Source organism: Triplophysa rosa, linkage group LG2 (genome assembly GCF_024868665.1).
Source record: "Triplophysa rosa linkage group LG2, Trosa_1v2, whole genome shotgun sequence".
Lineage (NCBI taxonomy): Eukaryota > Metazoa > Chordata > Actinopteri > Cypriniformes > Nemacheilidae > Triplophysa > Triplophysa rosa.
Genome location: NC_079891.1, coordinates 12,702,042 through 12,728,906, shown reverse-complemented (window position 1 = coordinate 12,728,906; position 26,865 = coordinate 12,702,042). Strand labels below are relative to the sequence as shown.

At 41.5% G+C, this 26,865-nt stretch overlaps 1 protein-coding gene across 1 annotated transcript in view; it reads left to right on the top strand.

The window, feature by feature from the left end:
* Positions 1-982: 982 nt before the first annotated feature.
* adgrv1 (adhesion G protein-coupled receptor V1) overlaps positions 983-26,865 on the top strand; it is an 84,257-nt gene continuing 58,374 nt past the window's right edge. The window contains exons 1-11 of the mRNA XM_057349206.1: positions 983-1,199; positions 1,324-1,517; positions 6,544-6,673; positions 7,133-7,216; positions 8,389-8,528; positions 8,756-9,365; positions 9,471-9,686; positions 25,141-25,356; positions 25,442-25,686; positions 25,763-25,944; positions 26,038-26,846. Coding sequence (XP_057205189.1) covers positions 983-1,199; positions 1,324-1,517; positions 6,544-6,673; positions 7,133-7,216; positions 8,389-8,528; positions 8,756-9,365; positions 9,471-9,686; positions 25,141-25,356; positions 25,442-25,686; positions 25,763-25,944; positions 26,038-26,846 — 3,043 coding nt within the window. The remainder of the gene's footprint in view (positions 1,200-1,323; positions 1,518-6,543; positions 6,674-7,132; positions 7,217-8,388; positions 8,529-8,755; positions 9,366-9,470; positions 9,687-25,140; positions 25,357-25,441; positions 25,687-25,762; positions 25,945-26,037; positions 26,847-26,865) is intronic.

Below are 26,865 nucleotides of genomic sequence, written 5' to 3'. Positions count from 1 at the left end.
TAATTTTACGGGGTTTTTCCGGCGCCAAGCTGCGGAAACTTTCCGTTTTTTTACGGGTTTTTTTTTACAGTTGTTATTTACAGTATATATGATGTTTGTGTAAAGGTGATTCGAAGCACCGGGATTATCTCTGTTATTAGTTTTGAGCGGCAGTCGTGAATGTTCTATTTAGCTCAAGCGGTGCCCAAAATCCTTCCACTGGCACGACTCTTCGCAAGCGCTCTTTTTGTGAACGGCATCCACGCTGGCTTTAACCTATCAACATTTTAGTGAGCTCAAAACACGGAGAACATAGTTTTAATAATGGAATTCCCGAAGTTATATGACCTAACAAAAAGAAGACAAATACAGAGATTTAAATAAAGAATACAGAGTGGGTTGATTTGCAAGTTAAAATACACTATACGCGCAAAATGTCATAGTAAACTGTGCCTAAAATGAGCGTCATTAGTATTAGTCATTACCGCAAAAATTAATATACATCAACTTAAGGCTGGTTAGTGACCTTGAACGTCCGCCCAGAGACATTTTCACTATGAGAGACAGCAGCAACTCTGTCCAACTGCCAAGTCTGGTGAAAGGGCCATAACATACATTAGAATGTCATGACTAGCCAAAATCAAGCATTCAAAAGCGCTGTGCAAATTTGTTCATATGAGATTGTTTGCCATTGACATTCAGTTTTTCCACAGTAGAGCACACTTTCCTTTTAAATGCTTTACACAAGCAAAACAGGCTACCAAAACCACTAAAACAACCCCCAGCAAAACGCGCACCTCCTAATATTATTGTTTTTGTTTTGTTATGCCAACTGGATGAATATGTCTTAATATACCAATGTTTGACTGTTGTGTCGAGGCCAAATTGTTAAGGTATGGCTCCATCTAGTGGGGGTCGAGGTCTTCAGTTTTTGTTTTGTTTTATTGACAATGGTTGCGTAGGAATATACAACTGAACAGCATCCTTAGGAAAGACTTTCTTCATGATCACCTTCATATTTGACTCTTTCATCCCTAAGGTCTTAAACCTGCTCGCTTTAAATGATGACCTGCCTGAGGTTGATGAGCACTTCCGGGTCAGGCTGGTTTCAGCTGAGTCAGGTGACGGAAAACCAGGTTCCACTCCAACCAGCGGTGCCAGCATTGATCCAGACAGTGCCATCAACAATATCTCCATCAAAGCCAGTGACCATCCGTATGGTATATTGATGAACTATTTTTCTTTTGTAATGTTTGTTAAAAAAAATTTAATTTAATATTGCCATATAGTCATCATGGACTGTTCGTTGATAGTAAGTCTGATTACCATGTACTGGAATTTCAGGCCTGCTGCAGTTTCAAACTGTCCCAGTGCCTGTGGGAATGATCAGACCTGTACCGGCAGAGGAAAATGTCACTGTTGAGGAAGAGGCTGGTGTGCTCAGTCTGCTGGTGGCCAGAGCACAAGGCCTGCTGGGAAGAGTGATGGTGGCCTACCGTACATCTCCAGTCTCAGCTGTTCGTTCAGAAGACTATGAGGTATATCAACCCCTGTGTATCTCTTTTAGTCATCACCTTTTTAAGGATTTAGCAAAAATGAGAGACTCTTAAAAATGCATGGATGTATTTGTATTATATTGAATACTGTATATAGTATATATATATATACAGTATATATTGAAAAAAAAAAGATGGCACTTATGCACTGTTCTTTTCAAGCAAAATAATTCACATAGTTTTAGGCTTACAGTAGTTAGGTTTTAACATTAAATCTAGGGCTGCAACAACTAATCGATAAAATCGATAATTATCGATAATGAAAATAGTTGTCAACGAATTTCATTATCGATTAGTTGGTCTGTGACGTCACTCACTTGCGAGCTGCGCAGTTATAAATCAAGCGCGTCTTCTTCACTTTTAAATGTCCCTGCGTGCAGCATGAACTGCACAGTTTTAAAGTTAAACTTCTCTCTCCGTGCAGCGCGAGGTGCGCAGTTTTAAAGTCGCGTCTCGCCGTGCAGCACGAGGTCCACAGTTTTAAAGTCGCGTGCGTCTGTCCGTGCAGCACGAGGCGAGCAGTTTTAAAGTCGCGCGCATCTCTCCGTGCAGCGCGAGGTGCGCAGTTTTAACGTGTCTCTCCGTGCATGCGTCTCTCCGTGCATGCGTCTCTCCGTGCAGCACAAGATGCGCAGTTTTAAAGTCAAACTTGTCTTTCCGTGCAGCGGGAGGTGCGCAGTTTTAAAGTCGCGTCTCTCCGTGCAGCACGAAGTGCGCAGTTTTAAAGTCGCGCGCGTCTCTCCGTGCAGCACGAGGTGCGCAGTTTTAAAGTCGAACTTGTCTCTCCGTGCAGCCTGAGGTGCGCAGTTTTAAAGTCGCGCGCATCTCTCCGTGCAGCGCGAGGCGCGCAGTTTTAAAGTTGCGCGCATCTCTCCGTGCAGCGCGAGGTGCGCAGTTTTAACGTGTCTCTCCGTGCATGCGTCTCTCTGTGCAGCACAAGTTGCGCAGTTTTAAAGTCAAACTTGTCTCTCCGTGCAGCGCGAGGTGCGCAGTTTTAAAGTCAAACGTGTCTCTCCGTGCAGCGCGAGGTGCGCAGTTTTAAAGTCAAACGTGTTTTGTATGCATCTTTTAAAGCCACGCAGTTTTAATGTTTAAAGGGGAGTTTTAAATTACTAAATTAAAGATTATATTTGTAAAACCCAATTTGTGGCGTTTGCACTTTGCAAAGTACATAATAGGTGAAATACCCTGATTTGGGGGTTTATTTATATCAGAGGTGGGAAGTAAGGAAGTACACTTTTTGTACTATACTTACGTATTATTTTTTCTGGATACTTTACTGTACTTCACTACATTTGAATGACAAATATCTGACTTTAAATGATACAAAAATATATTTCTTTGACCAACCGCCCCATCCCTCCCACGTTTGGGAGAGACTATTGTTGGCTGCTTATAATATGACACACCTGAATCAACTCAGCCTTGGTGTGTTAATTAGGGAGACATCCACAACATTTTGGGAGAAGGCAAATGAGTTCAGTTGTGTATACGTACTTTTCCCATCTCTGGTTTAGTCATTATAAGCAAAAGATCTAATTAAACATTTTATCCGATTAATCGATTAATCGAAAAAAGAATCGCCCAACTAATCGATTATCAAAATAACCGTTAGTTGCAGCCCTAATTAAATCATTTGAAATGATTAAACAATAAATGGTAGGGGTGCAATGATATACTCAGCTCACAATTCAATGCACAATAATGGGTTCACAATTGTGATTGTACTACAATATTTTGAACAAAATGTAAAAAACCCTAAATGTAATTTAATTATCAAATAAAATAAATATATATTTTTATTACAAATTAGAAATTATTTTGCTGGTTGGGGGACCACTGGCGGTGGCGGCTTGTTCCATGGACTTCCAAATTTCATCCAAGATGGCGCCACAGATGGCTGCCTCGGTGTGGAACTCTCCAGTTGTTTTAGTGTTTTTGTTAGTTTGTCCTGTTATATGTCTTTCCCATACAATCAGTTTCACAAGAGATGAACTGCTGAACATTCGGCAGTGCACACCATCTGATCTTTTACCGGTTTTTGATTATTCGGACGTTTTACTTAACATCGTAGTCGGAGGCGCAGCGGCGCTAACAAAGCGCTCCAGGACGCGCTAGCGTGGGATGCGAGCCGGCGCGCTAATCAGGCTCTGAAAGTGCGGCTTTAAAACTGCGCTGCCTAGCACACATCTGGCGAGTCTGCGCTCTCTGCCAAACAAAACGGACAAACTTCTACTCTACCGGACAAATAAGGATTTTTCAAACTCTGCTGTTTTGTGTTTCATGGAAACGTGGCTAAATGACTTCATCCCGGACAGCGCGCTATATCTGCTCGGCTACCAGCTGTTCAGAGCGGACCGCAACGCAGAATCAACGGGGAAATCGCGCGGTGGTGGGGTATGTTTCTACATCAATAAAAAGTGGTGTACAGATACAACAGTGATGAAGAAGATGTGCTGTCTCGACCTAGAAGCACTCTTCATTAACTGTAAGCCCTTTTACTCGCCGCGAGAGTTTTCCTCTTTCATTCTCGTGTGTGTTTACATTCCACCGCAAGCGCACGTGAGCGTGGCGTTACAACAGTTCGCCGATCACATCACAGACACTGAGCAACAACATCCGGACTCTGTTATTATTATTCTTGGCGACTTTAATCAGGCAAAACTTACACTCGAGCTGCCAAAATACAGACAACACATCACATGCCCTACCAGAGACAAAAATATTTTGGACCATTGCTACACCATAATAAAGAATGCATATCGCTCTGTCCCTAGAGCAGCTTTAGGACTGTCTGATCACTGCCTGGTTCACCTTATCCCAGCCTACAGGCAGAAACTAAAAGCTGCCAAACCTATGGTAAGGACTGTTAAAAGATGGACCAACGAAACAGAGTGGGCCTTACAAGCCTGTTTCGAGTGCACCGATTGGAGTGTTTTTGAGGCTGCTACCAGCGATCTGGACGAGCTCACAGAGACTGTAACATCATACATCAGTTTCTGTGAGGATTTGTGCATTCCTACCAGGACTTCCTTAAAATACAACAATGATAAACCATGGTTCTCAGCAAAACTCAGACAGATTCACCAAGCCAAGGAGGATGCCTACAGAAAAGGGGACAAAGTCTTGTACAAGCAGGCTAGGAACACATTGACAAAGGAGATCAGAGTGGCTAAGAGAAACTACTCTAAAAAGTTGGAAAACCGGTTTTCAGCCAACGACCCTGCGTCTGTGTGGAAAGGCCTTAAGACATCACCAACTAAAAGCCACCATCCCCCAATTTTGCAGGCAATCAACACCTGGTCAATGATCTGAATGACTTTTACTGCAGATTTGAAAATGCTAACTTTACACCTCACACCAACTCTGACATTCTCTCTACACAACACCTATCATCTTCAGTCACCCCACCTCCTGCACTTCAGATCAGTGAAGAGGATGTGTGCCGAGTCTTTAGGAAACAAAAGACAAGAAAAGCACCAGGCCCAGATGGTATCTCCCCAGCCTGTCTTAAAAGCTGTGCTATTCAACTGGCCTTCATCTTCTCACAGATCTTCAACAGATCACTGGAGCTGTGCACAGTTCCTTCCTGTTTCAAGCGCTCCACCATAATCCCCATCCCAAAGAAACCCAAAATCACAGTACTGAATGACTACAGACCCGTTGCTCTCACATCTGTGGTCATGAAGTCATTCGAGAGACTGGTACTGGCTTATCTGAAGGACATCACAGAACCCTTACTGGACCCCCTGCAGTTTGCCTACAGAGCAAACAGGTCTGTTGAGGATGCAGTTAACATGGGGCTGCATTTTGTCCTGAAACATCTGGATAGACCAGGGACCTTTGTGAGGATCCTGTTTGTGGACTTCAGCTCTGCCTTCAACACCATCATCCCATCACTGCTCCAGACAAAGTTAACCCAGCTATCTGTTCCTGGCTCTATCTGTCAGTGGATCACCAGCTTTCTGACAGACAGGCAGCAGTTAGTGAGAATGGGGAAACTCGCATCCAGCACCCGCACAATCAGTACTGACGCCCCCAAGGGGTGCGTTCTCTCCCCACTGCTCTTCTCACTGTACACAAATGACTGCACTGCCCAGGACCCTTCTGTCAGACTTATGAAGTTCGCAGAAGACACCACACTCATTGGCCTCATCCAGGATGGTGACGAGTCTGCGTACAGACAGGAGGCTGAGCAGCTGGCTGTCTGGTGCAGTCATAACAACTTGGAGCTGAACACGCTTAAAACAGTGGAGACGATTGTGGACTTCAGGAGAAACCCCCCTGCACTCCCCCCCTCTCACCATCATGAACAGCACTGTGGCAGCAGTGGAGTCATTCAGGTTCCTGGGCACCACCATCTCTCAGAACCTGAAGTGGGACAATCACATTGGTTCCATTGCTAAAAAAGCCCAGCAAAGGTTGTACTTCTTACATCAACTGAAGAAGTTCAACCTACCACAAACTCTATTAAAACAGTTTTACTCAGCTATCATAGAGTCTGTCCTCTGCACATCCATCACTGTCTGGTTTGGCTCAGCCACAAAGTCAGACATCAGAAGACTACAGAGGATGGTTCGGACTGCTGAGAAGATCATTGGTGCTCCCCTGCCCACCCTCCAAGAACTGTATACATCCAGAGTGAGGAAAAGGGCTCAGAAAATCACTCAAATCACTCTGGACCTCTCACATCCAAGCCATCATCTCTTCACAATGCTGCCGTCTGGTCGGCGCTACAGAGCACTGAGCATCAAAACAACCAGACACAAAAACAGCTTTGAAAAAAAAGATTTGTCTGTTGTATGGGAATGTTCTGATGCATGTGCCTTTAGATATTTTGTGTCTTAAGCTATATCTTAAGTGTCAACATTTTTCAAGCTTCTTTTTGGAGCCCCTGTATATTTTTCTTTTGGGGAATACAGGAAAGAGTCATTGGCTGATACCAATATTCTTTAATGAAACACCTTTTGTATGGTAAAAACTGCAAATATTTTCCATCTTCTGACAGGACACAGAGGGACTTCTAGACTTCCTGCCTGGTGAGAGAGTCAAGTACATCAATGTAACTATTATAGACAACTTTGTGCCAGAGTTGAATAAAGTCTTCAGAGTGGAACTCTATAATCCAAATGGAGGAGGTAAGAAAACTCAACTGATATTTACAATGTGTAGGAAATATTAGTCTTTTACTCTCCTGCCATCTCTATTAAATAAATTGTTCATCCGTTTCACATTTTATGCCTTGTTGTTTTCCTGTGGAAAATGAAAGAAGAATTTGTAAATATTATTCAGCCAGCACTTTTGGATAAAACCGTTTATAGTAAGTGTGGTAGCCAAATCTTTTTGGGGTGAACTATTTAAAGGGTACATTACACTAAAAACTGAAACATTATGTGTCAAATTTAGTGTTGTCCTATCTTTAGCTCCTTAGTTTTCCCTTCATATTGTCTGCATGCAGTGTCTCTTATGAGCTCATTCATGCAGTCTGGGCATGATTATGGAAAATTCTTTGTGATTTCAATGTGTTCTGTGTGTGATTCCTGTTGTCTATGGTGTGATTCCTGTGTGCTGCTTCATGCTTTTCTGTGAACCTTAAGTGGACCAGATTTTAGTGAGCGAGGGCAGTGGAAGTGGAGATAGTGACAATGACTTCTTTCTTCCATCTTTTCACTACCATCATGGTAAGGTTCTTAAGACTGCATGCATTTTTCCAAAGTTCCTCAATGCATTCTACAATCTCCATTCAATACTTTGGTCACACTTTATTTTAAGGTCCAATTTTCTGTATTGTCATTCTCCTTTCAGCTTAAATTCAGTCAAGTGTTTTTTTCTTTCATTGATTTACATGTATTGGGGTCATGCCTTGTATTAGATTTACTATGTAAGTCCTATATTTAAAGTATTAGACATTCCTAGCCACTTCACTGTAGACTGACTTGTATTAAACAGCTCACCCTGATTTCTACCAAGCTGTTTACATAGTGACCAAGGCCTGTGACCTATAACAACAGAGATGTGGGAAAAGCAAACACTCTCATATTCAGGGGAGCAGCAGGGCTAAATATTTTATTGAAAATGTCAGGATTTACTCATCATGTTGAACTCTTATAGAAAGTACATACTGTAAACCCAAAGTAGTTAAATAAATGTAGAAGTGTATTTAATTAAACTTAAATTTCATTTTATGAATCTTTTCCAGTTCCTAGCATGCTTTGCATAACACTGCATTAGGGTGCATTTAGGAGTGCATTTTTAATTTCACTGTTGATATGTGTGTTTTTCAGTAAGGAGAAAGACTTGTTAGTTCTAAATGTTAATTTATGTTAAAGATTTAGAAGTTTACAATATTTTTGCATTTTTATAAGAGTGGTGCTTGTGCTTAGGCTGTGGGGGGCTACATGAGAATCATGATGTGTATTGCATCACCCATTTAGCAATATCTGTGCTAATTTAGGGGGAAGTCGTGGCCTAATAGTTAGAGAGTCGAACTCGTGACCAGAAGGTTGCCGGTTCGATTCCCAGGGCCGGCGGGTAACGACTGACGTGCCCTTGAGCAGGGCACCTTACCCCCACAATGCAGTGATAGCTGCCCACTGCTCCGGGTGTAAATAAACTTTGAAAGAAACATCATCTAAAAATAAGTTTTAAAATGTCATGCAGCTTTGCTTCTAAATGTACCTTGTTTCAATCATGTTTAGTTATTTTTACTGGAAAACAAGATGGAACAAAATACGGATTTACTTTTTACTGATTTTTGCTGCAAAAAAATACAGATTGTGGTCTATTCTCTTCTTTTTCTTGTTAATTTGACAATACAATGTGAGTAATAGTTTGGTTTCTGTTTGCTGTGAAGCTAACCTGGGCGCTGCTTCTCGCATCTCTGTTACCATCGCTGCCTCTGATGAAGCTCATGGGGTGTTTCAGTTCAGTGCCGACTCTCTGGCTGTGAATGGCACAGAGCCTGAGGAAGGTAGAAGTACTGTAGTCCTGCAGGTCAGTCATGCTAATATACAAAATGCATTTAAGCTAAAATGAATAGTTTAATTCTGTCATGTACTTGTGGTCATCCATTTTATAATTTTGGCCGTGGAACCATTTTCATAAAAAATTGTTCTGGGGTCTGTCGAGCTTCAAAAACAGCGTTCTTGTGTTGGTCATTTTTCATTAAGGATCAGAGAAATGTTTCTGTTGATGATGAATCAGCCTTTGTGTTTATTCAGGTGATTCGTACCTTTGGCGCTCTGTCCAATGTGACATTATACTGGGAGGCAGATGCTACTTCAGATGGAGAACTTGTTTATAGATCTGGGAACATTACCTTTGAGGTGGGCCAAACTGTTGGGAAAATCTACCTACTGATTTCCCAAGATGACATCCCCGAATTTGACAAAAGCTTCAAAGTCCACCTCACAAATGTTTCTCATGGTCGGCTTGGAAATGAAACCATTTCCACGCTAACTGTATTGGCCAGTGATGACCCTTATGGACTCTTTGTATTCTCTGACGACAGCAGGCCGGTACGTGTAGCAGAAAGCAATGCTGTTATCACTCTGACCATACAGAGGAAAAAGGGCCAAATGGGAAAAGTGAGAGTGTCATACAGAACATTAAGGGACACTGATGCTGCTCCATACAGCACACCAGGAGTAGGTCGGGCCAGCGCAGGCAATGACTTTGTTCCTGTCATGGAATCAGTGACATTCTTGGCATATCAAAATGAAGTTAATGTGACTCTTAGGGTGCTTCATGATGAGGAACCAGAGAGGGCAGAGTCTGTGTTTTTGGAACTTGTCAATGTCACATTGGTTGAAGGACTACAACCTAGACCAGGTAAAAATCACTTTGGAGCTTTAATTAATCTAATAAATTTTTTAAGCAATAACAGTTTTTAGAAAAAGTTAAGATGAGAACTAACAATAATTGTTGCTTTTGTAGTTGCTCTATCCCCTCGACTTGGCACACGGAATGTCACAGTGGCCCAGGTTATTATAGAGGCCAGTGATGATGCTTTTGGTGTGCTACAGCTCTCTTCTTCAGCCGTAAGCGTGCCTGAGTACTACACCGGCCCAATTATTAATGTAACACGTATTGGAGGGATTTTTGCTGATGTGTCTGTCAAGTTCAGAGCCGTCCCCATGACTGCTAGAGTTGGTGAGTAATAGTGAAATTTTATTTATTTATATGGCATATTTTAAACAACCCATGATTGACCAACTTCTCAAGTTCCCTGAAAAGGGAACGAGACGCTGTGCCACTCTAGTGAGACTTTGAGGAACACATCTGTGTGATTGCGTCTGACGCACATGTAACTAAAGAGTCCAATGATGCAATGATATGTCATAGTTGGGATGGCATATATGGATCAGGAAGCATCAAAAGTGTATCCGGAAAAAGCATAGTTAGCTTAAAGGCATGGTTCACCCAAAAATTTTAATTTTGTCATTTTTTAATTTAATTTTTTTTTATTGAGCACTGATGGTACAAGATATGTACATAGAACATACTCAAAAGAACTTTGGTCCAATGCTCACATCATTATTTTGTATGAATTATCCCCCCCCCAGAACACATAGGACACCCATCTAGAAAGTAAAAAGGATAGTAATAGTAACAATAACAATAATAAAAAAATAAAAAAAATAAAAAAACCCGAATACCAACATAGGCTCACCATTGTTGAAGTTGTGTACTACACACTATAGTTCTCCTGGATGAATAACACAACTGTAAATGCTAGAGGGCTGTGAAGTGGGCACAGTCTTAAGTTTACCCAAGTATTTCAGCACTGGGTCCCAGACAGAAAAGAATTTGTCCCTGGACCCCCTGAGAGTGTATTTTATTTTCTCTAACTGTATGAACTGCGTTAGGTCATTAAACCACATAGACGCTCCTAGGTCGGCAGGAGTGTTTCGACACCTGTCGCAGCTTGCATCTGTGTTAGGGTATATTTTAGCAAGTCTGGCTTTGGAGTAGTGGATGCGATGCAAGATCTTAAATTGTATTATACTTAATTTGGCACATGAAGTGCTGTCATTCACTCTTAGTAGAGCGCTATCCCAAATGTCTTCTTCCAAGTCCTCTCCCAGCTCGTCAACCCAGTCTGCCTTGATCTTTGCAAGAGTTGTATTTTTAAAAGAAATTATACAGTTGTTGATTCTTGAAATAAGTCCTTTAAAGCTGAAAGTAGTGATAGTATATATGGAAAGTTGGGATCATGATGCTGGAGAAAGTGGCGGACTTGGAAATAACGAAACAGGCTAGACCGAGGGAGGCCAAATTTATGTGATAAGTCATCAAAGCTAGCAAAAATACTGTTTATATACATATCTTTAAATTTATAAATGCCTTGTCTTTGCCGGAGATTAAATTCAGAGTCTAATCTAGCTGGGAGGAAAAGATGATTATTGTGTATGGGACTTGAAGATGAAGAAGATTATTAAACCCGAAGCTACATCTAAGTTGAAACCATATTTTAAGAGTATTTATAACTACTGGATTGTTGGTGTATTGGGAGATTGAGATGGGAAAGCTGGAGGTGACCAGAGCTGTACTGGCCTCACAGAATGCCTTTTCTGCTATCCAGCGAGTTAAACACCTCCACACAAAGAGTCTCGTACACTGGGTTTGCAATTGAGAACTTTATCATGCTTTGGTGTGAAACTGAAATACAAATACATATACACCAGTAAGGGCAAAGTATTTGAGTACTACCAATGCATTACAAAACTAATGCAACACATAACTAGACTAGAAAGTCATTAATTATGTATGTAGAGTAGTTAGCAGTTAGCATACAAGGTAAGTATTATAAGTATAAGCATGAACTTCAAGGTAAACAGTTGCATAAGAACTTAACAACAACTTAGCTGTTAATTAACATTATCCATCTCACACTTAACACTAAATAACACCACATTCATATATTTTACTTCCTACTTACAAAGAATGCCTTCAAAGGGCTAACAAGGAGAAACCGATACCAGAATTTCCGTGCTGCTTCATCTAGCGTATTTACTTCCTGAATGTCCGCTCCATATCAATGGTTTCAAAATAAAAGTCTCCGGATACACAACTAAAATCTAAGACTGGCGATGCCATAACAAGAGCTCTAAGAGAAGTTGAAGTGCAAGATGCAGCTTCAAAATGGCACCAGTCTATATCAGGAGTAGGGTTGGGAATCGTTTCAATTTCATCGATTCCAATTCTGATTCTGCTTATCGATTTCGATTCTTATCGATTCCCAGTTTCGATTCCACAGTTGAAGTAAAACATTTAGATATCAACCTGTATGGTCATTTAGCCTGCTTATTGACTTGTTTGCAAAATATATATATATATTTATGAGCACTGTTTTGTGTATATTTACACATAGAAACACACCTTTTCTGATTTAATACAATTTGTATTATCATAGTTGAACTACATCATGGTTAAACTGCAGTTACTATAATGCAACTATGGTTAATTTGTGATTACTGTGCCTTAATGCAAATTCTATAGCTAAACTATCGATAATTTTCATAAGGGCTTTTATTGAGATATCAGCAGATCATGCAACGCATGTACTTTACTGAAAATATGCACACAGGAATTGATAAGAGGAATTCAAATTTGAATCTCAAGTATCCGATTCCTATTCCTTTCGATTCCGATCCGATTCCTAGCCGATTCCTGGAATTGATTTTCGATTCCCAACCCTAATCAGGAGTGTGGAGCCAGTGCATGATCTTTTGAACATTTGAGGCCCAATAATAATAACAAAGATTTGGAAGAGCTAAGCCACCCTGCATTTTAGGCCTCTGTAATAGTTCTAGTCGTATTCTAGGTTTCTTCCCACCCCATATAAATGAAATGAAAACCTTATCAATAGATTTGAAGAAAGATTTAGGGAGATAAAGTGGGATACACTGAAACAGATAGAGAAATTTGGGGAGCACATTCATTTTGATACAATTCACTTTCCCTGCTAGAGATAGGTGAAGTGTCTTCCATTTGTTCAGGTCCGATTTGACTTTCTCAAATAGCAGACAGAAATTTTCCTGGTAGAGCTTCTGCATGTCCCTTGTAATGTTAATGCCTAAATATTTAAAGCCATTCCTAAACATTTGGAACGGTAGGGCATTATCTTGTATTTGAAGAGCCAGGTCATTAACAGGGTAACATTCACTTTTACTAAAATTCTATTTGTACCCAGAAAAAGCACCAAATCTCCTCAAAGCATGGATCACATTGTGGGGCGCTTGGAACAGGGTCCGATACATACAGTAATAAATCATCTGCGTATAGAGATACTCTATGCTCTCCCCCCCCTATGAATTCCACTTAACGAGGGTAAGGATTTGAGTGTAATAGACAAGGGCTCTATGACCAGGGCAAATAGCAGTGGACTGATAGGACAGCCTTGGCGGGTGCCTCTTGACAGCTGAAAATAATGAGAGCGCCTACCATTTGTAATTACTGAGGCTTTGGGTAACGTATATAAGATTTTAATCCATGAGATGAAATTAGGACCATAACCAAATTTCTTTAAACATGTAAATAAATATCCCCATTCTACCCTATCAAAGGCTTTCTCTGCATCAAGTGCGATAACCACCTCGGGGATCGCACTGGGCGCAGGAGAGTGAATAATATTTAATAGCCGATGGATATTTGTAAATGAATGACGCCCCAAAATAAAACCAGTCTGGTCAGCAGAGATCACGTCATGCATTGTGGCTTCTAAGCGTAAGGCAAGGGCCTTGGCCAAGATCTTCATGTCACAGTTTAGGAGGGAGATGGGTCGATATGAGCCGCATTCTGTGTTATCTTTACCTGGCTTAAGCAATATGGTAATTGATGCTTCAGTTAGTGTCTGTGGAAGAGATCCACGTGATAAAGAGTCATTAAACATATCAAGTAAAATTGTAGATAATTTACTAGAGAACTTTTTATAGAACTCTATAGGGTACCCATCAGGGCCAGGCGCCTTGCCATTTTGCATTGCCTTAATTGCATTAATGATTTCTATACATTTTAGTGGGAGCTCAGTCTCAGCCCTATGTCTTGCTTTTATAGAAGGAGCTTGGAGATTATTGAAAAAATATTCCATGTCAGAGCTGTCATTTGTTATCTCTGACATATACAGATTTGAGTAAAATGAGGTGAATGTTTCGTTAATTTCCTCTGGGTCGATAGTTAGTTCACCATGATCTTTACGAATTTGTTGAATCTGTTGAGACACAGCGCGGCACTTAAGTTGGTGTGCTAATAGCCGTCCAGGTTTGTCGCCATGCTCATAGACATACCCCCATGATTTTAATAGGAGACGTTCCATCTTTTCAGTTGATGACAAATTATATTGTGTTTGGAGGTCCAGCTTCTTTTTATATAATTCAGGGGAGGGAGAGATAAAGTACTGAGAGTCCACCATAGCTATTGTTTTAATGAGCTCCTCTTGTTTTATTCTTTTCATCTTATTTGTTCTAGCAGAATACGATATAATCTCACCCCTGATTACTGCTTTTAATGTTTCCCACAAAAGAGAGGGGGAAGTGTCATATTTTTTTGTTGGAATCTATAAAGTCATCTATTTTTTTGGATGTCATTTCACAAAAAGTCTTATCAGCCAAAAGATTTCCATCTAATTTCCAAGAGGGGCATTCTAATTTGTAAGAAGGGAATGCGAGGTCTAAAATTACAGGGGCGTGATCTGATTCAACTATAGTTGAGTATTCAGTGTTTGTGACAAAGGGGAGAAGAGTATGGTCAATAAAAAAATAATCTATCCTACTATACGAGTGATGTACAGAGGAAAAAAAAGAAAAAGATTTGCTTTGTGGAAATAAAAAACGCCAGGTGTCAACACCTCCTAGCTGGTCCATAAAGGCTGATAATAGCTTGGCCTTTTTAGACAGTAGATTTAGAATTGGAACGGTCTAATACTGGATTTATTACACAGTTTAAATCGCCACCAAATATCAATCGATGTGAATTCAAATCTGGAATTAATGAAATTATTTTCCCCATACATTTACCATCCCCCGAGTTGAGTGCGCCCTCACGGCTAGGGGTGAGGTTCTGCCAGAAGCCTCATAAGCAAGCCTCAACTATGCACCTGCTTAGTTTCTGCTTGGTCGCTGGAAGGTAACGCAGGCAGATCTAAACTGCTTCACTGACTCCTTTTTACAACACACGCACAAACACAGAGTTCTTGCTGAGGCACAGAAGCTAACTATGCTTTTTATAAACCAAAGAGAATAAATGGTTTCGCGCATTTAAAATTAGATAAAGAACAGGCAGTTCAAATAATAATTGGTAGATGCCCAGCTAACACAGTTACGTTGTGATGACGTACCTGGACCGGACCATATTCTTTGCCACGACGTACCATAATAACGTTCCAGCGACGTAACTGTGATTCCCATATTTGTTGTGACGACGTAACATTGGACTTTGTTGGGACATGGTGATTACCTCCCGAAGACATACAGTACCTGGGATGTACCATATTCGTCGCAGCGACGTACCAAAAAAACGTTTCTGGGACGTGATGAGCATGTCCTAAAGACCAAACAGTCACGTTGTTAAAATCGTTTTTTAAATTTAATTTAAACAATTATCATCCCTCACATGGAGGATTAAATTAATTTGTGATTTAATCTGTGCGTTAAAGATTCCATTTTATGCACAATTGGAGTAATTCTCTATTCAAATATGTATAGCGAGTATAAAACTCAACACAGCACTGTACATCACAATCAGATATTTTATTTATACTGTAGTACATGACATAAATAATCAAAGAGTTCAACACAATATAGAGGATTTAAAGCAGATATTTACTGAAAGAGATGAATAAACATTACGTTTAAGCTTAACATTATATTGTTATCACATACGTTTAGCAGGTTGTCCGTTTTTAAAAACAACAATCAAAAGCTTCTTAAGCACTATTCGCACGGGATTAGTATTATCTGGGGACCTCTGGTCATTTGTAATAATTGCAGAGATTGTCTGTGATCATGTTGCGCATTTGCACTGGATAAGTGAACTCTGTGATTTTACTCGAATTTACTGACTTATCTCCTGGAAATGACGTGAAGACACTTCCCTCTTTCTAAACATGGCACGAAAGAGAGCTTAACACGGATGCGCTGTCTGACAGAGATTCACCGACGCAGCCTTTAGCCCGTTACTGTGCACACTGGATCTCGCGTTGCGTTTTGCCGCGTCCCACAGTTGCTTTGACATGTTCAATGAAGATAGATAGCTTCTAAACTGTTTCAAATTGCGCGAATAAGAGCGTGATTACATAATGTAATGCTAGACAAAGGATGTCAAAACAAACGGATGCTGCGTTAATTGCGTTAAATATTTTTCACGCGTTAATTTGAAATAATTAATCGCATGTGTTAACGCGCTACCATTGACAGCCCTACTTGAAAGTCTTGTCGTTGTAGGTGTAGTTGTATGTAAACAGAAGAATGTTCCTTACCGCATGCTGCCATGCATGTCATCCATCTCCATATATTCCTTATTTTTTGTTTCGCTCTTCTGATCCTGTCATGTTTTTTGACAGTGAATATTTTCTCTTTGCCAATATTATTGTTGTCTGGTATGTAGCAACATAACCCAGCACCCAAAATACTGTGAAAACACTCCAACGCAGCTTCCATTCTTTGCGAAAGATGACTGAAAAGGCGCACAGAAACCTTGAAAAAATGAGATACGATCCCGCCAAATCTTGTTCAAAATTTCAAATCGCAAAGATGCCGATTCGCACTGGACTAATATTATCACAGGACCTCGGTGTTCGTCAAAATATGGTAGGTAATTTGTGGGGGAATTTTTTCTTGACAAATTACAGACATGGCCATTTCGCACGGGATTAAGATCACAGACAATCTCTGCGATTATTACAAATGACCAGAGGTCCCCAGATAATACTAATCCTGTGCGAATGCGCCAAATCGATCGAAAATCACTAAAATATGTGTTTACTCTCACATATGTAAGGTATAAAGTAAAGAAAGAATATTAATAAAGCGCTAAAGGAATATCAGGCAGTGACGAAAAAAGAAATGACCGTTAACGTTTAAATGATGTGAGCGCGTGGCTCTTTGCAGAACAGAAAAGGCGCGTGCGTGCACATATCAGACGCGCACACTAAATAAATAGAAACGCAGTTTTAATTGTGGTATTGAATTAAACTCCTGTTTAATAGCTGTCAGAGGTAGGATTTATTGCATTCGTCTTGACATTATAACAGATTTTACTCTGATCATAAATTTTCCACACAATAACATAATAAATAGAAATGACCAGATTCATTAAGCAAATGACCAGTATCCAGGTTATCTGAAGACCAGTACATCATGTCGCTACAACGTTCTCCATGGGATTAATTCACAACGTTATTTGAGGACGTGGCTAGGACGTTTCTGGAACATTAGCAACAATGACCAGATACATTAATTAAAGGACCAGTGTCCAGGTTATCTGAAGACCAGTACATCACATCTCAAAAACGTTATCCATGGGATTAATTCAAGACATTATTTGAGGACGTGGCTAGGACGTTTCTGGAACATAAGCAAAAATTCTAAGAAACGTAACATTGCAAAGACATCCTCAGAACGTGGTCACAAAGTAATGTCACGGTGACCAAATGAAGACGAACTGGCGACGTCGTCAGAACGTACTGTGTTAGCTGGGTGGTACCAACAGCAAAGTCTTTCCTGCAAGTATAACTTACCTAGGTTACAAAGGCACAGAGAGCAGGCCAAAATTGCTTGAATTTTGTGTCCTCAGATATTGTTAACAAATATAAAAATTCTACATTTGACCAGTAGCCAAAGCAAATAATATTGATGTGACATTATCATAACAATATATGTCTAAACTCAATGTATTTCCATATTTAAAATCTGAATATGAAAACTAGAGAATAACAGAACATTTTAGGATTCAAGAGAATATAAAGCTTACTATTATCCTATTACTTTCCTGCTCATTCTCCTTCACAACTCCTTCCTGGTGGAACATTCTTCCTAACTCGGCCGGGTCAACTACATCTTTCACAACATTCAAAAAACCTCTTAAAACCCAACTCTTCTGTGAATACTTGACAGACAAATGAGAAAGAAATAAAAACCCTTTCTCTTTCTCTCAACAGGTAGTGGTCTATCTTTTGTTGAAACTAGTAACTTTGTATTAGCACCTATTGTATTATTGCTCCTGTATGACATATCGCTTATTGCTCCCTGAACTCTTTGTAAGTCGCTTCGATAAAAGCGTCTGCTAATTGACTAAATGTAAATGTAATTTAAATTCATTTTAGTACACATTTTAATTAAACAGTATCGTCAGTAATTAATTGTATTAAAATGTGAAATGAATAAGAATTATCAACAATGTTGTACTTTTTATAGGTCCCTAAAATAAGCAAATGTGTGACATTTGACTATGCAAACTTTTTTGTGGTACCCTTTGGAACATTTTCTAAAGGGCCCGGCATAGTCTGAGCGAATTGCGTTTTAGTTCTGCGTTTGGGGGTAAAACGAAGCTTGAAAATGCTGAGAGACGGTATACTGTTTTCGAAAATTCCAACGTCCCTTTGTTTCTGGAGGTGGGGTGTATTTAAATAGTCCCTGTGCACGTAATCTCAACAACAAACATGACAGTTGTGATACAAGAACAGCGAATTTGAGTTTTATATGTATATTTGCCTTATAACAACATTGCTTGAATGTTCTTTTTTTAACTCGCAACTTTAACAGATACAAGAGCTCATTTGAAAGGGATTATTTAAAACCAGTGTAGGGCAAGTTACTCTGGAAATGTAATTAAATTACTGATTACTGATTACTCCTTTTAAAAGTAATCAAGTTACTTGTCTGATTACTTTATTTCAAAAGTAATTAGTTACACTACTAGTTACATTACTACCCCCCCACCCCTCAAAAAAACTAAATAACCTCTTTAGCCTTCTCATGATGACTAAACTTTATTGGGAAGCGCATACTCTATCTCGCAACAAATTAAATTAACCCTGTCTTTAATTATTTTAATACATTCTTACTGCTTAAGTCTCTCAAATGACTTCATGACCACAGATGTTAAAGCAACAGGCCTGTAGTCATTAAGTCCAGATATTTTGGGTTTCTTCTGTACAGGGATGATGGTGGAGCGTTTGAAGCATGAAGGGACTTCACACTGCTCCAAAGATCTGTTAAAAATATTAGTGAAGATGGGCGACAGCTGCTCCGCACAGACTTTCAGGCAGGAGGGTGAGACATTGTCTGGGCCTGGTGCTTTTCTGAACTTTTGTTTGCGGAAAAGCTGGCAAACATCCTCTTCGCAGATCTTAAGTGCAGGTTGAGTGTCAAGAGGAGGTGTTAATGGTATAGCAGAGATAGGGTCAGGGCGGGTGTGAAGGGTGAGACTCTGCATTTCAAATGACAATAGAAGTCGTTCAGGTCGTCAGCCAGTCGTTGATTACCCATAGACTGAGGGGATGATGGCTTGTAGTTGGTAATGTCTTTCAGGCCTTTCCACACCGATGCAGGGTCGTTGGCTGAAAACTGGTTCTTCAGCTTTTCAGAGTAGCTTCTCTTAGCTGCTCTTATCTCCTTTGTCAGTGTGTTTTTGGCCTGATTATACAAGACTTTGTCCCCACTTCTGTAAGCATCTTCTTTGGCCTGACGAAGCTGTCTCAGTTTCATTGTAAACCATGGTTTGTCATTGTTGTATGTTAAGCGAGTCCTGGTGGGAATACACATGTCCTCACAGAAGCTGATGTAGGATGTCACTGTGTCAGTTAACTCATCCAGATCAGTGGCTGCAGCTTCAAAGACACTCCAATCCGTGCAGTCGAAACAGGCTTGTAAGGCCCGCTCTGTTTCGCTGCTCCATCTCTTTGCTGTTCTTGCTACAGGCTTGGCAGATTTAAGCTTCTGTCTGTAGGTCGGAAGAAGATGAACCAGGCAATGATCAGAGAGACCCAGAGCTGCTCTGGGAACAGAGTGGTATGCATCCCGTATTGTGGTGTAACAGTGATCCAGAATGTTGCTGTCTCTGGTGGGGCATGTGATATGCTGCCTGTATTTTGGCAGCTCACGGGAGAGGTTTGCTCTGTTAAAGTCCCCAATAATAATAATAAGAGAATCCGGGTGTTGCTGCTCCGTGTCAGTGATGTAATCCGCCAGCTGTTGCAGCGCCGCGCTCGCACAAGCATGTGGAGGAATGTAAACATTCACGAGAATAAACGAGGAAAACTCGCGTGGCGAATAAAAAGGTTTGCAGTTGATAGAGAACGCTTCTAAGTACGAAAAGCACATCTTCTTCAGTGTTGTTATATCTCTGCACCAACCTTCGTTTATATAAAAACATAATCCACCACCACGTGTCTTCCCTGTTGACTCGGCAATGCGATCCGCTCTGAACAGCTGAAAACCCGGCAGATGTAACGCGCTGTCCGGTATGGTGTCATTGAGCCATGTTTCTGTGAAACACAGCGCAGCGGAGTTGGAAAAATCTTTGTTTGTCCTGGTGAGTAAGAGTATTTCGTCCGTTTTGTTGGTAAGGGAGCGGACATTCGCCAGGTGTATACTCGGCAGCGGGGTCCTAAATCCGCGTCGTCGGAGTCTGACGAGCGCACCCGCTCGCTTTCCCCGCTTGCGTCTTTTAGAGCGTTTGTACAGAGCTGCCGCTCCTCCGAGTAAAATGTCCAGTAAGACGTCTGAATTTTCAAAATTAGGGAAAAGATTGATAGAAGGGCATTGCTTAATGTTAAGCAATTCGTCCCTGGTAAAAGTGATTAAAGAAGAGTAGCTTAAAACAGGAAAAACAAACAAAAAAGACATAAGTACTAGAGCACTCCAAACCGAGGCAGCCATCCGCGGCGCCATCTTGAAATGTGAGACTCTCCGGCCAAAACAACAGTGTAGGCATAACTTATGGATATGATCCAGCACGAAATTAGGGATGCTCCGAATACCGATTCCGATGCCTGAGATTCAGTACTGCCAATATTGTGTACCGATCTGATGCTAAGGTAAAATTGCTGAATTACTTAACAAACGTATGAACTGTATGCATCAGGCTCAATTTATACAATAATTTCCTAACCCTTCAAGCTTTATTTATATAGCGCTTTTTACAATTTCCATTGTTACAAAGCAGCTGTACATAAGACATATTGACTATAAGCAAAACCAATTAAAGTTGTACCTGCAAAAACAAGAAAAAGGTGAAAACAAAGAAGACAGACACACCCACACACAAAACACTCCACACACACAACACGCACACGCACCAACACACACAGACACAGAGACACACACACACACACACACACACAGTACGTACACAGACAAGTACGCACACACACACACGCTCAGTGAGAGCACACATTTAGGATAAAGGAGAGAGAAGCACAGGTCAAATATAACAGATAATAAATTCCTATATGCAATATTAATTAAGTAAAACTTTAAGATTCTAAAGCAGCCCCCCCGGTCAGGCAGATAGTGCAAAAACAGTATGCAAACGGTGGCGAGGAACCCAAAACTCTAATCGAGAAAAAAAACCTCAGGAGAACCCAGGCCCAACCAGGGGATTCCAGTTCCCCTCTGGCAAAAGCTGCTGCCTCTGCACAAGCTCCAGAGAACTTGCACAACAAGGCTAAATAAAATAAATAAACTTAATAATAAAATAAATTGTAGTTTAAGATTATCATTAATAATCTAATAGCATTTGAAGTTTTGTGGTGAAGACATGTCAAGAGACCGCGTCCTTCTTTATCCAGCTCTATCATCTCAGCTCTTGTCAGGTCCCCACTTCCCATTCTCCCTCTACCATCAGGTCAGGCCATGAACTGCATCCTGCTCGCTGTGGTAACCTTGGAACAATGAGACAAGACTGGCTGAGAGTAGAGTACTGTTCTGTACTCTTTGATGCAACAAGTACATCAGTTGTGTTTTTGGTTCCGGTTGATCTAACTAATGCAGCCTAAACCCTCAGAGATTTATATTATGGAAGAGTAGTGTATGCAAGATTAAAAAGATGCGTCTTTAGTCTAGATTTAAACTGACAGAGTGTGTCTGCCTCCCGGACAGTGCAGGGAAGACTATTCCAAAGTTTAGGCGCTAGATAGGAAAAGGATCTACCACCTGCACTTGATTTTGAAATTCTAGGTATTACCAACTGACAGGACGCCTGAGAGCGTAATGCACGTGAAGGACTGTAATACAAAAGGAGTTCATTCAAGTACTGAGGAGCTAAACCATGTAAGGCTTTATAGGTAATAAGCAAGATTTTAAAGTTAACGCGATGCGCAATCATATCTGGTGTCTAGTTTCCTTGCCTGCGTTCCGACCAATCCACTGACGCCGCGGTGATAGCATTTGGCTGTTACGAGTTTTTAGCGTGGCAGACTTTCCATGGAGTGGCTTTGGTAGTACTTTCCGCGCAGGCGCTTACAGGTTTCAGTTCGATGACGTCGCGGGTGCGACAGGCAGACATCCAGACTTTGAAAAAGCCATTTCGCTTTTTACAATATAAATGATAAAACTGCAATGATGTGACGCAGCTGTAACGTATTACCTGGGCTTGGAACTATAATCTAATTACTATTTTAGAAATTATAACGCGTTAAATTACTCCGTTATTAAAAAACTACAGTAACATGTTACTTGTCACGGTTCTCGGGTGAGGTGAGAGACAGAGGACCCAAGTGCAGACAGGGACATAATGGGTTAACAAGACTTTAATTATAAATACAAAGACAAAACAAAAACCTACGATGGGGGACAACAGAACAAAACATGGCAACAGGAACAAAGACTCACTAAACTAACAAGTCTAGACTAATAAAACATTACATCAGCTAAAACTAAACTTACTAAGAACAGGAACTCACCCCCGTGACACAAACACACAAGCAATGGACCAGCACAGGACAATGAAACATGAGGACTATATAAAGGGGAAGAAATCAAGAAGGGGACAGGTGCGGGGCATGAACTAATAATTATCACTAATGAGGAGACGAAAGGGTGGGAACAGAGACGCGACACCGGAGAGTAGAAGGCCAACAGGGCCAAAACGCCTCTCCACATGAAACAAGAGGTTCTGTCATGATTCTGCCACTAGGTCAAGAAAAGCAAGACAAGATGGGGCAGAACCATGACAGAAGCCCCTCCTTAAGGAGCAGCATCCTGATGCTCCTCAAGGAACAAACAAGACAAGACAGACTGTGACAAAACAAACAGAACCATACAAAACACGACTATAAACGTGATACATAGAAAGAAAAGTCCAAACAAAGACATGGCACCGGCTCGAAGGCCAGCTGGAAAATACATGGCGCCGGCTGGACGGCCGGCTGGACAGTACATAGCGCCGGCTGGAAGCCCGGCCGGCTGGACACCACATGGCACCGGCTGGAAGGCCAGCTGGACAGCACATGGCGCCGGCTGGAAGGCCGGCTGGACAATACATGGCGCCGGCTGGAAGGCCGGCTGGACAGTACATGGCGCCGACTGGACTGGACATGGCGCCGGCTGGATGGCCGGCTGGACAGTACATGGTGTCGGCTGGATGGCCGACTGGGAGACCGGCTGAGTCACCGGCTGGGCAGGCCTGGATGTCGACGAGACGGGGGGAAGTCGGTGGCTGGGCAGCGTTCTCTGGCGGCCGGGCAGCGTTCTCCGGCGGCCGGGCAGCGTTCTCCGATGGCTGGGCAGTGCTCTCTGGCAGCTGGGCAGCGAACAAGGACACTGGCTGGATCGCCGGTGGGACAGGAACATACAAAGACATGGTGTCGACTCGACAGGCCTGGGTACCAGCTGGGATGCCGGCAGGGATCTGTGGCAGGAACAGGACACCGGCGGTCTCGACCCTGGAGGAAAACCCGACGACCTCAACCCTGGAAGTGAGCCCGATGATCTCGATCCTGGACGGGGTTCCGGCAGTCTCGACCCCGGAAGGGAGTCCGGCGGTCCCGACTCTGGAAGGGAGTCTGGTGGCTTCGACCCTGGAGGGGAGCCCGGCGGCATCGACCCCTCCCGCTGAGATCCCTCTGTCTGCTGGGTCCGACATGGCTGGTCCATTCTGTCATGGTTCTCGGGTGAGGTGAGAGACAGAGGACCCAAGTGCAGACAGGGACGTAAGGGGTTAACAAGACTTTAATTATAAATACAAAGACAAAAACCCATGATGGGGGACAACAGAACCAAACATGGCAACAGGAACAAAGACTCACTAAACTAACAAGACTAGACTAATAAAACATTGCATCAGCTAAAACTAAACTTACTAACAACAGGAACTCACCCCTGTGACATAAACACACAAGCAATGGACCAGCACAGGACAATGAAACATGAGGACTATATAAAGGGGACGAAATCAAGAAGGGGACAGGTGCGGGGCATGAACTAATAATTATCACTAATGAGGAGACGAAAGGGTGGGAACAGTGACGCGACACCGGAGAGTGGAAGGCCAACAGGGCCAAAACGCCACTCTCCACATGAAACAAGAGGTTCTGTCATGATTCTGCCACTAGGTCAAGAAAAGCAAGACAAGATGGGGCAGAACCGTGACAGTTACTGCCCAACACTGTTTACAACATCATTTTAATCAGGTGGTTTTAACGGATTTTGGCGTGATTCAACTTTCTAGTTTCCTACTTAATACATCAGTTTTCATAAATGAATAATCACAAAAAAACAAGTGTTTCATAACTAAAATTAAATTAATCATTTATCCGAACGAAAAATGAAGTAACATTTGAAAATGGTATGGTTTTATGGACAAGGAAAGAAAAGAACAGGCGAGCAGAAAGTGAAACAAATAAAATCTCGGAAAATATTTCCCAGGTTGTTCTTAATAATAAAACAGAATGCATCTCAATACTTGCAACTCAAAATTAAACACCTGGATTACAGCCATTTTTGAAGATGATGCATCAACTGTTTCTTTCTTATGGAGAGTATCGTATTGCACCTATATTTCATAGAAGAAAAAGTGTTTTAGTAAATACAAATAAAATAAGTAACATTCAAAATCAACATTGCGTGAATAAAATAATAAACTGTTTTGGCGTTGCGCTTATCTTAACATTTTTTTCCTGTGCTGATATTGTTCCGTCCCTGACCTTCCCCTGAATGAAACCGGTAAGTTTCCCATGTCAAAGAAGGCGGAGCATCAGAGCACACCTACCTATTACGCAATGGTACGCAAAAGGTGTTTACCGGCCAACATGATTTTTCCCGGAGAGTTCTTTTTGGTTTGCAGCACCAAACTAGTCAAATTAATTGTCGTTTGGACCAGATTTTGTTTGAAATGATGTCACATACGGCCGATTTTGAATGTAGTATGCCGGGCCCTTAATCATGCTGATGTGAAAAAAATGACGAGAATGAGTGCATGCTGTCATTAAAACAACAGGGACACAAAATAATAAATTTAAACTCAAAATATTTTGATAAAAAATATTTTAAAATGAAAATTTTTTGAAAAACAATATTCAATAGTGATATCACTTCATAATATTTAAACTCACTTCACATTTTAACATTTGTTAAATGTCTGACATATGTCTGAATGTCTTAACTAGGAGAGGACTACAGTGTGGCCTCTTCTGATGTGGTTCTGCTGGAAGGAGAAAGCAGCAAGGCCGTCCCTATTCTTATAATCAATGATGTGGTGCCTGAGCTTGAGGAAACCTTTCGAATTGAGCTTCTCGACCAGACCACCGGGGGCGTTCTCCTGGGAGGGCTCACACAGGCAGTCATTACCATCCTGCCCTCAGATGATCCGTATGGATCTTTTGGTTAGTTTCTTATTAATTACACTCTTGTCATCAATTAAAAAGCACATTCCTTTTTAAGTGATTAATGCATCTTTTGATTTGTTAGTTTTTCAGGCTGTGCCTGTCACAATAGAGGAACCAGCGATGAATGCTTTTGAGGTCTCTCTACCCATAGTAAGAAACGCAGGGACTATAGGTGATGTGGTTGTCCAATGGAGAGCCACTGTCAACGGTAGACCTGCTACTGGTGACCTTCGACCTGCGTCTGGTGAAGTCAGATTTGCTCCTGGAGAAACCGTAAAGACACTGAAAGTAGAGGTCTTGGCTGATGATGTGCCTGAAATTGAAGAGGTGATTGTTTTTATGGGTTTTTGGAAAGAAGAATCTTGTATAGACTAACACTAAAATCAAAACTTGTTTGCTTTAGGTTATAAAAGTTGAACTCATAAATGCTTCCAATGGTGGGAACATTGGGGCTGAGAAAGTGGTTGATATCATTGTTCCTGCCAATGACAACCCACATGGAACTGTGTACTTTGAGCAAGCCATATACCGTGTGCAGGAACCACTGGAAGAGGTCTATATTGCCAACATCACAGTTAGAAGGAGGTTTGGAATTTGTCAGTTTTTTTATTTCTGCTAAATAATTTTTATTTTCTGCTAGTTTTGAACTACACAACATTATCGTTTTTCTCATCCTAGTGGTGGTACGTTAGGCTTGCTGGAGATCCTTTACAGCACCTCTGAGATAGATGTTGTAAGCAATGCTTTGAAGGATGGCCGGAACCTTTTGCTTTACTACGATTCTCCATTGTCCGGAGCTCTTTCTACTGCCCTCAGCAGACCCTTTAACGTTACCTCAGCCACAAACGTCTTGAACTTCTGTGCAGCGTTCTGTCTTCGAGAGCGAGCTTGTCAAGCTTTCAGCTACACCAGTGCCCCCAGAGCAAGTTGCTTCTGGGTAACATCTGGGACCAGCCAGTTGAGCTCTGCCCCACAAACCGTCACGTATTTAAAAAATACCACAGCTGCCACTTCACTGTTTAGCTCACAGGCTGTTGCAGGGAGTGACTACATAACCATGACCGCCCAAACAGCAATCATGCTTGACAGGTCAGGGATGGCTAACCTCACTGTAACAATCTTGACTGACTCTTTACCAGAGGTAGATGAGAGTTTCTTGATTAAGATCCTGAGCGTTAACTTGATCAACATGACCACAGCTACCAAAAACTTGCCAGCATTACAGCAGCCTGACACAGCTGTGGTAACTATAGGGATGAATGGAGATGCGTTTGGAATATTTCTCCTTTACAGCATTAGCCCCAATGCAACTGAAGATGGATTGTATCTGGAGGTGAGAGAGAATCCAAGAACCTCAGTGTTGTTGGTTATTGAGCGGAGAGGAGGCAGTATGGCACAGGTGACAGTTGAGTGGAAGTATGTTGGGGGCACTGCCACACCCAATGCTGATTTCAGTGGAATGGGGGAGATAGTTATCTTTGCAGAGGGTGAGTCATGTAACAATGC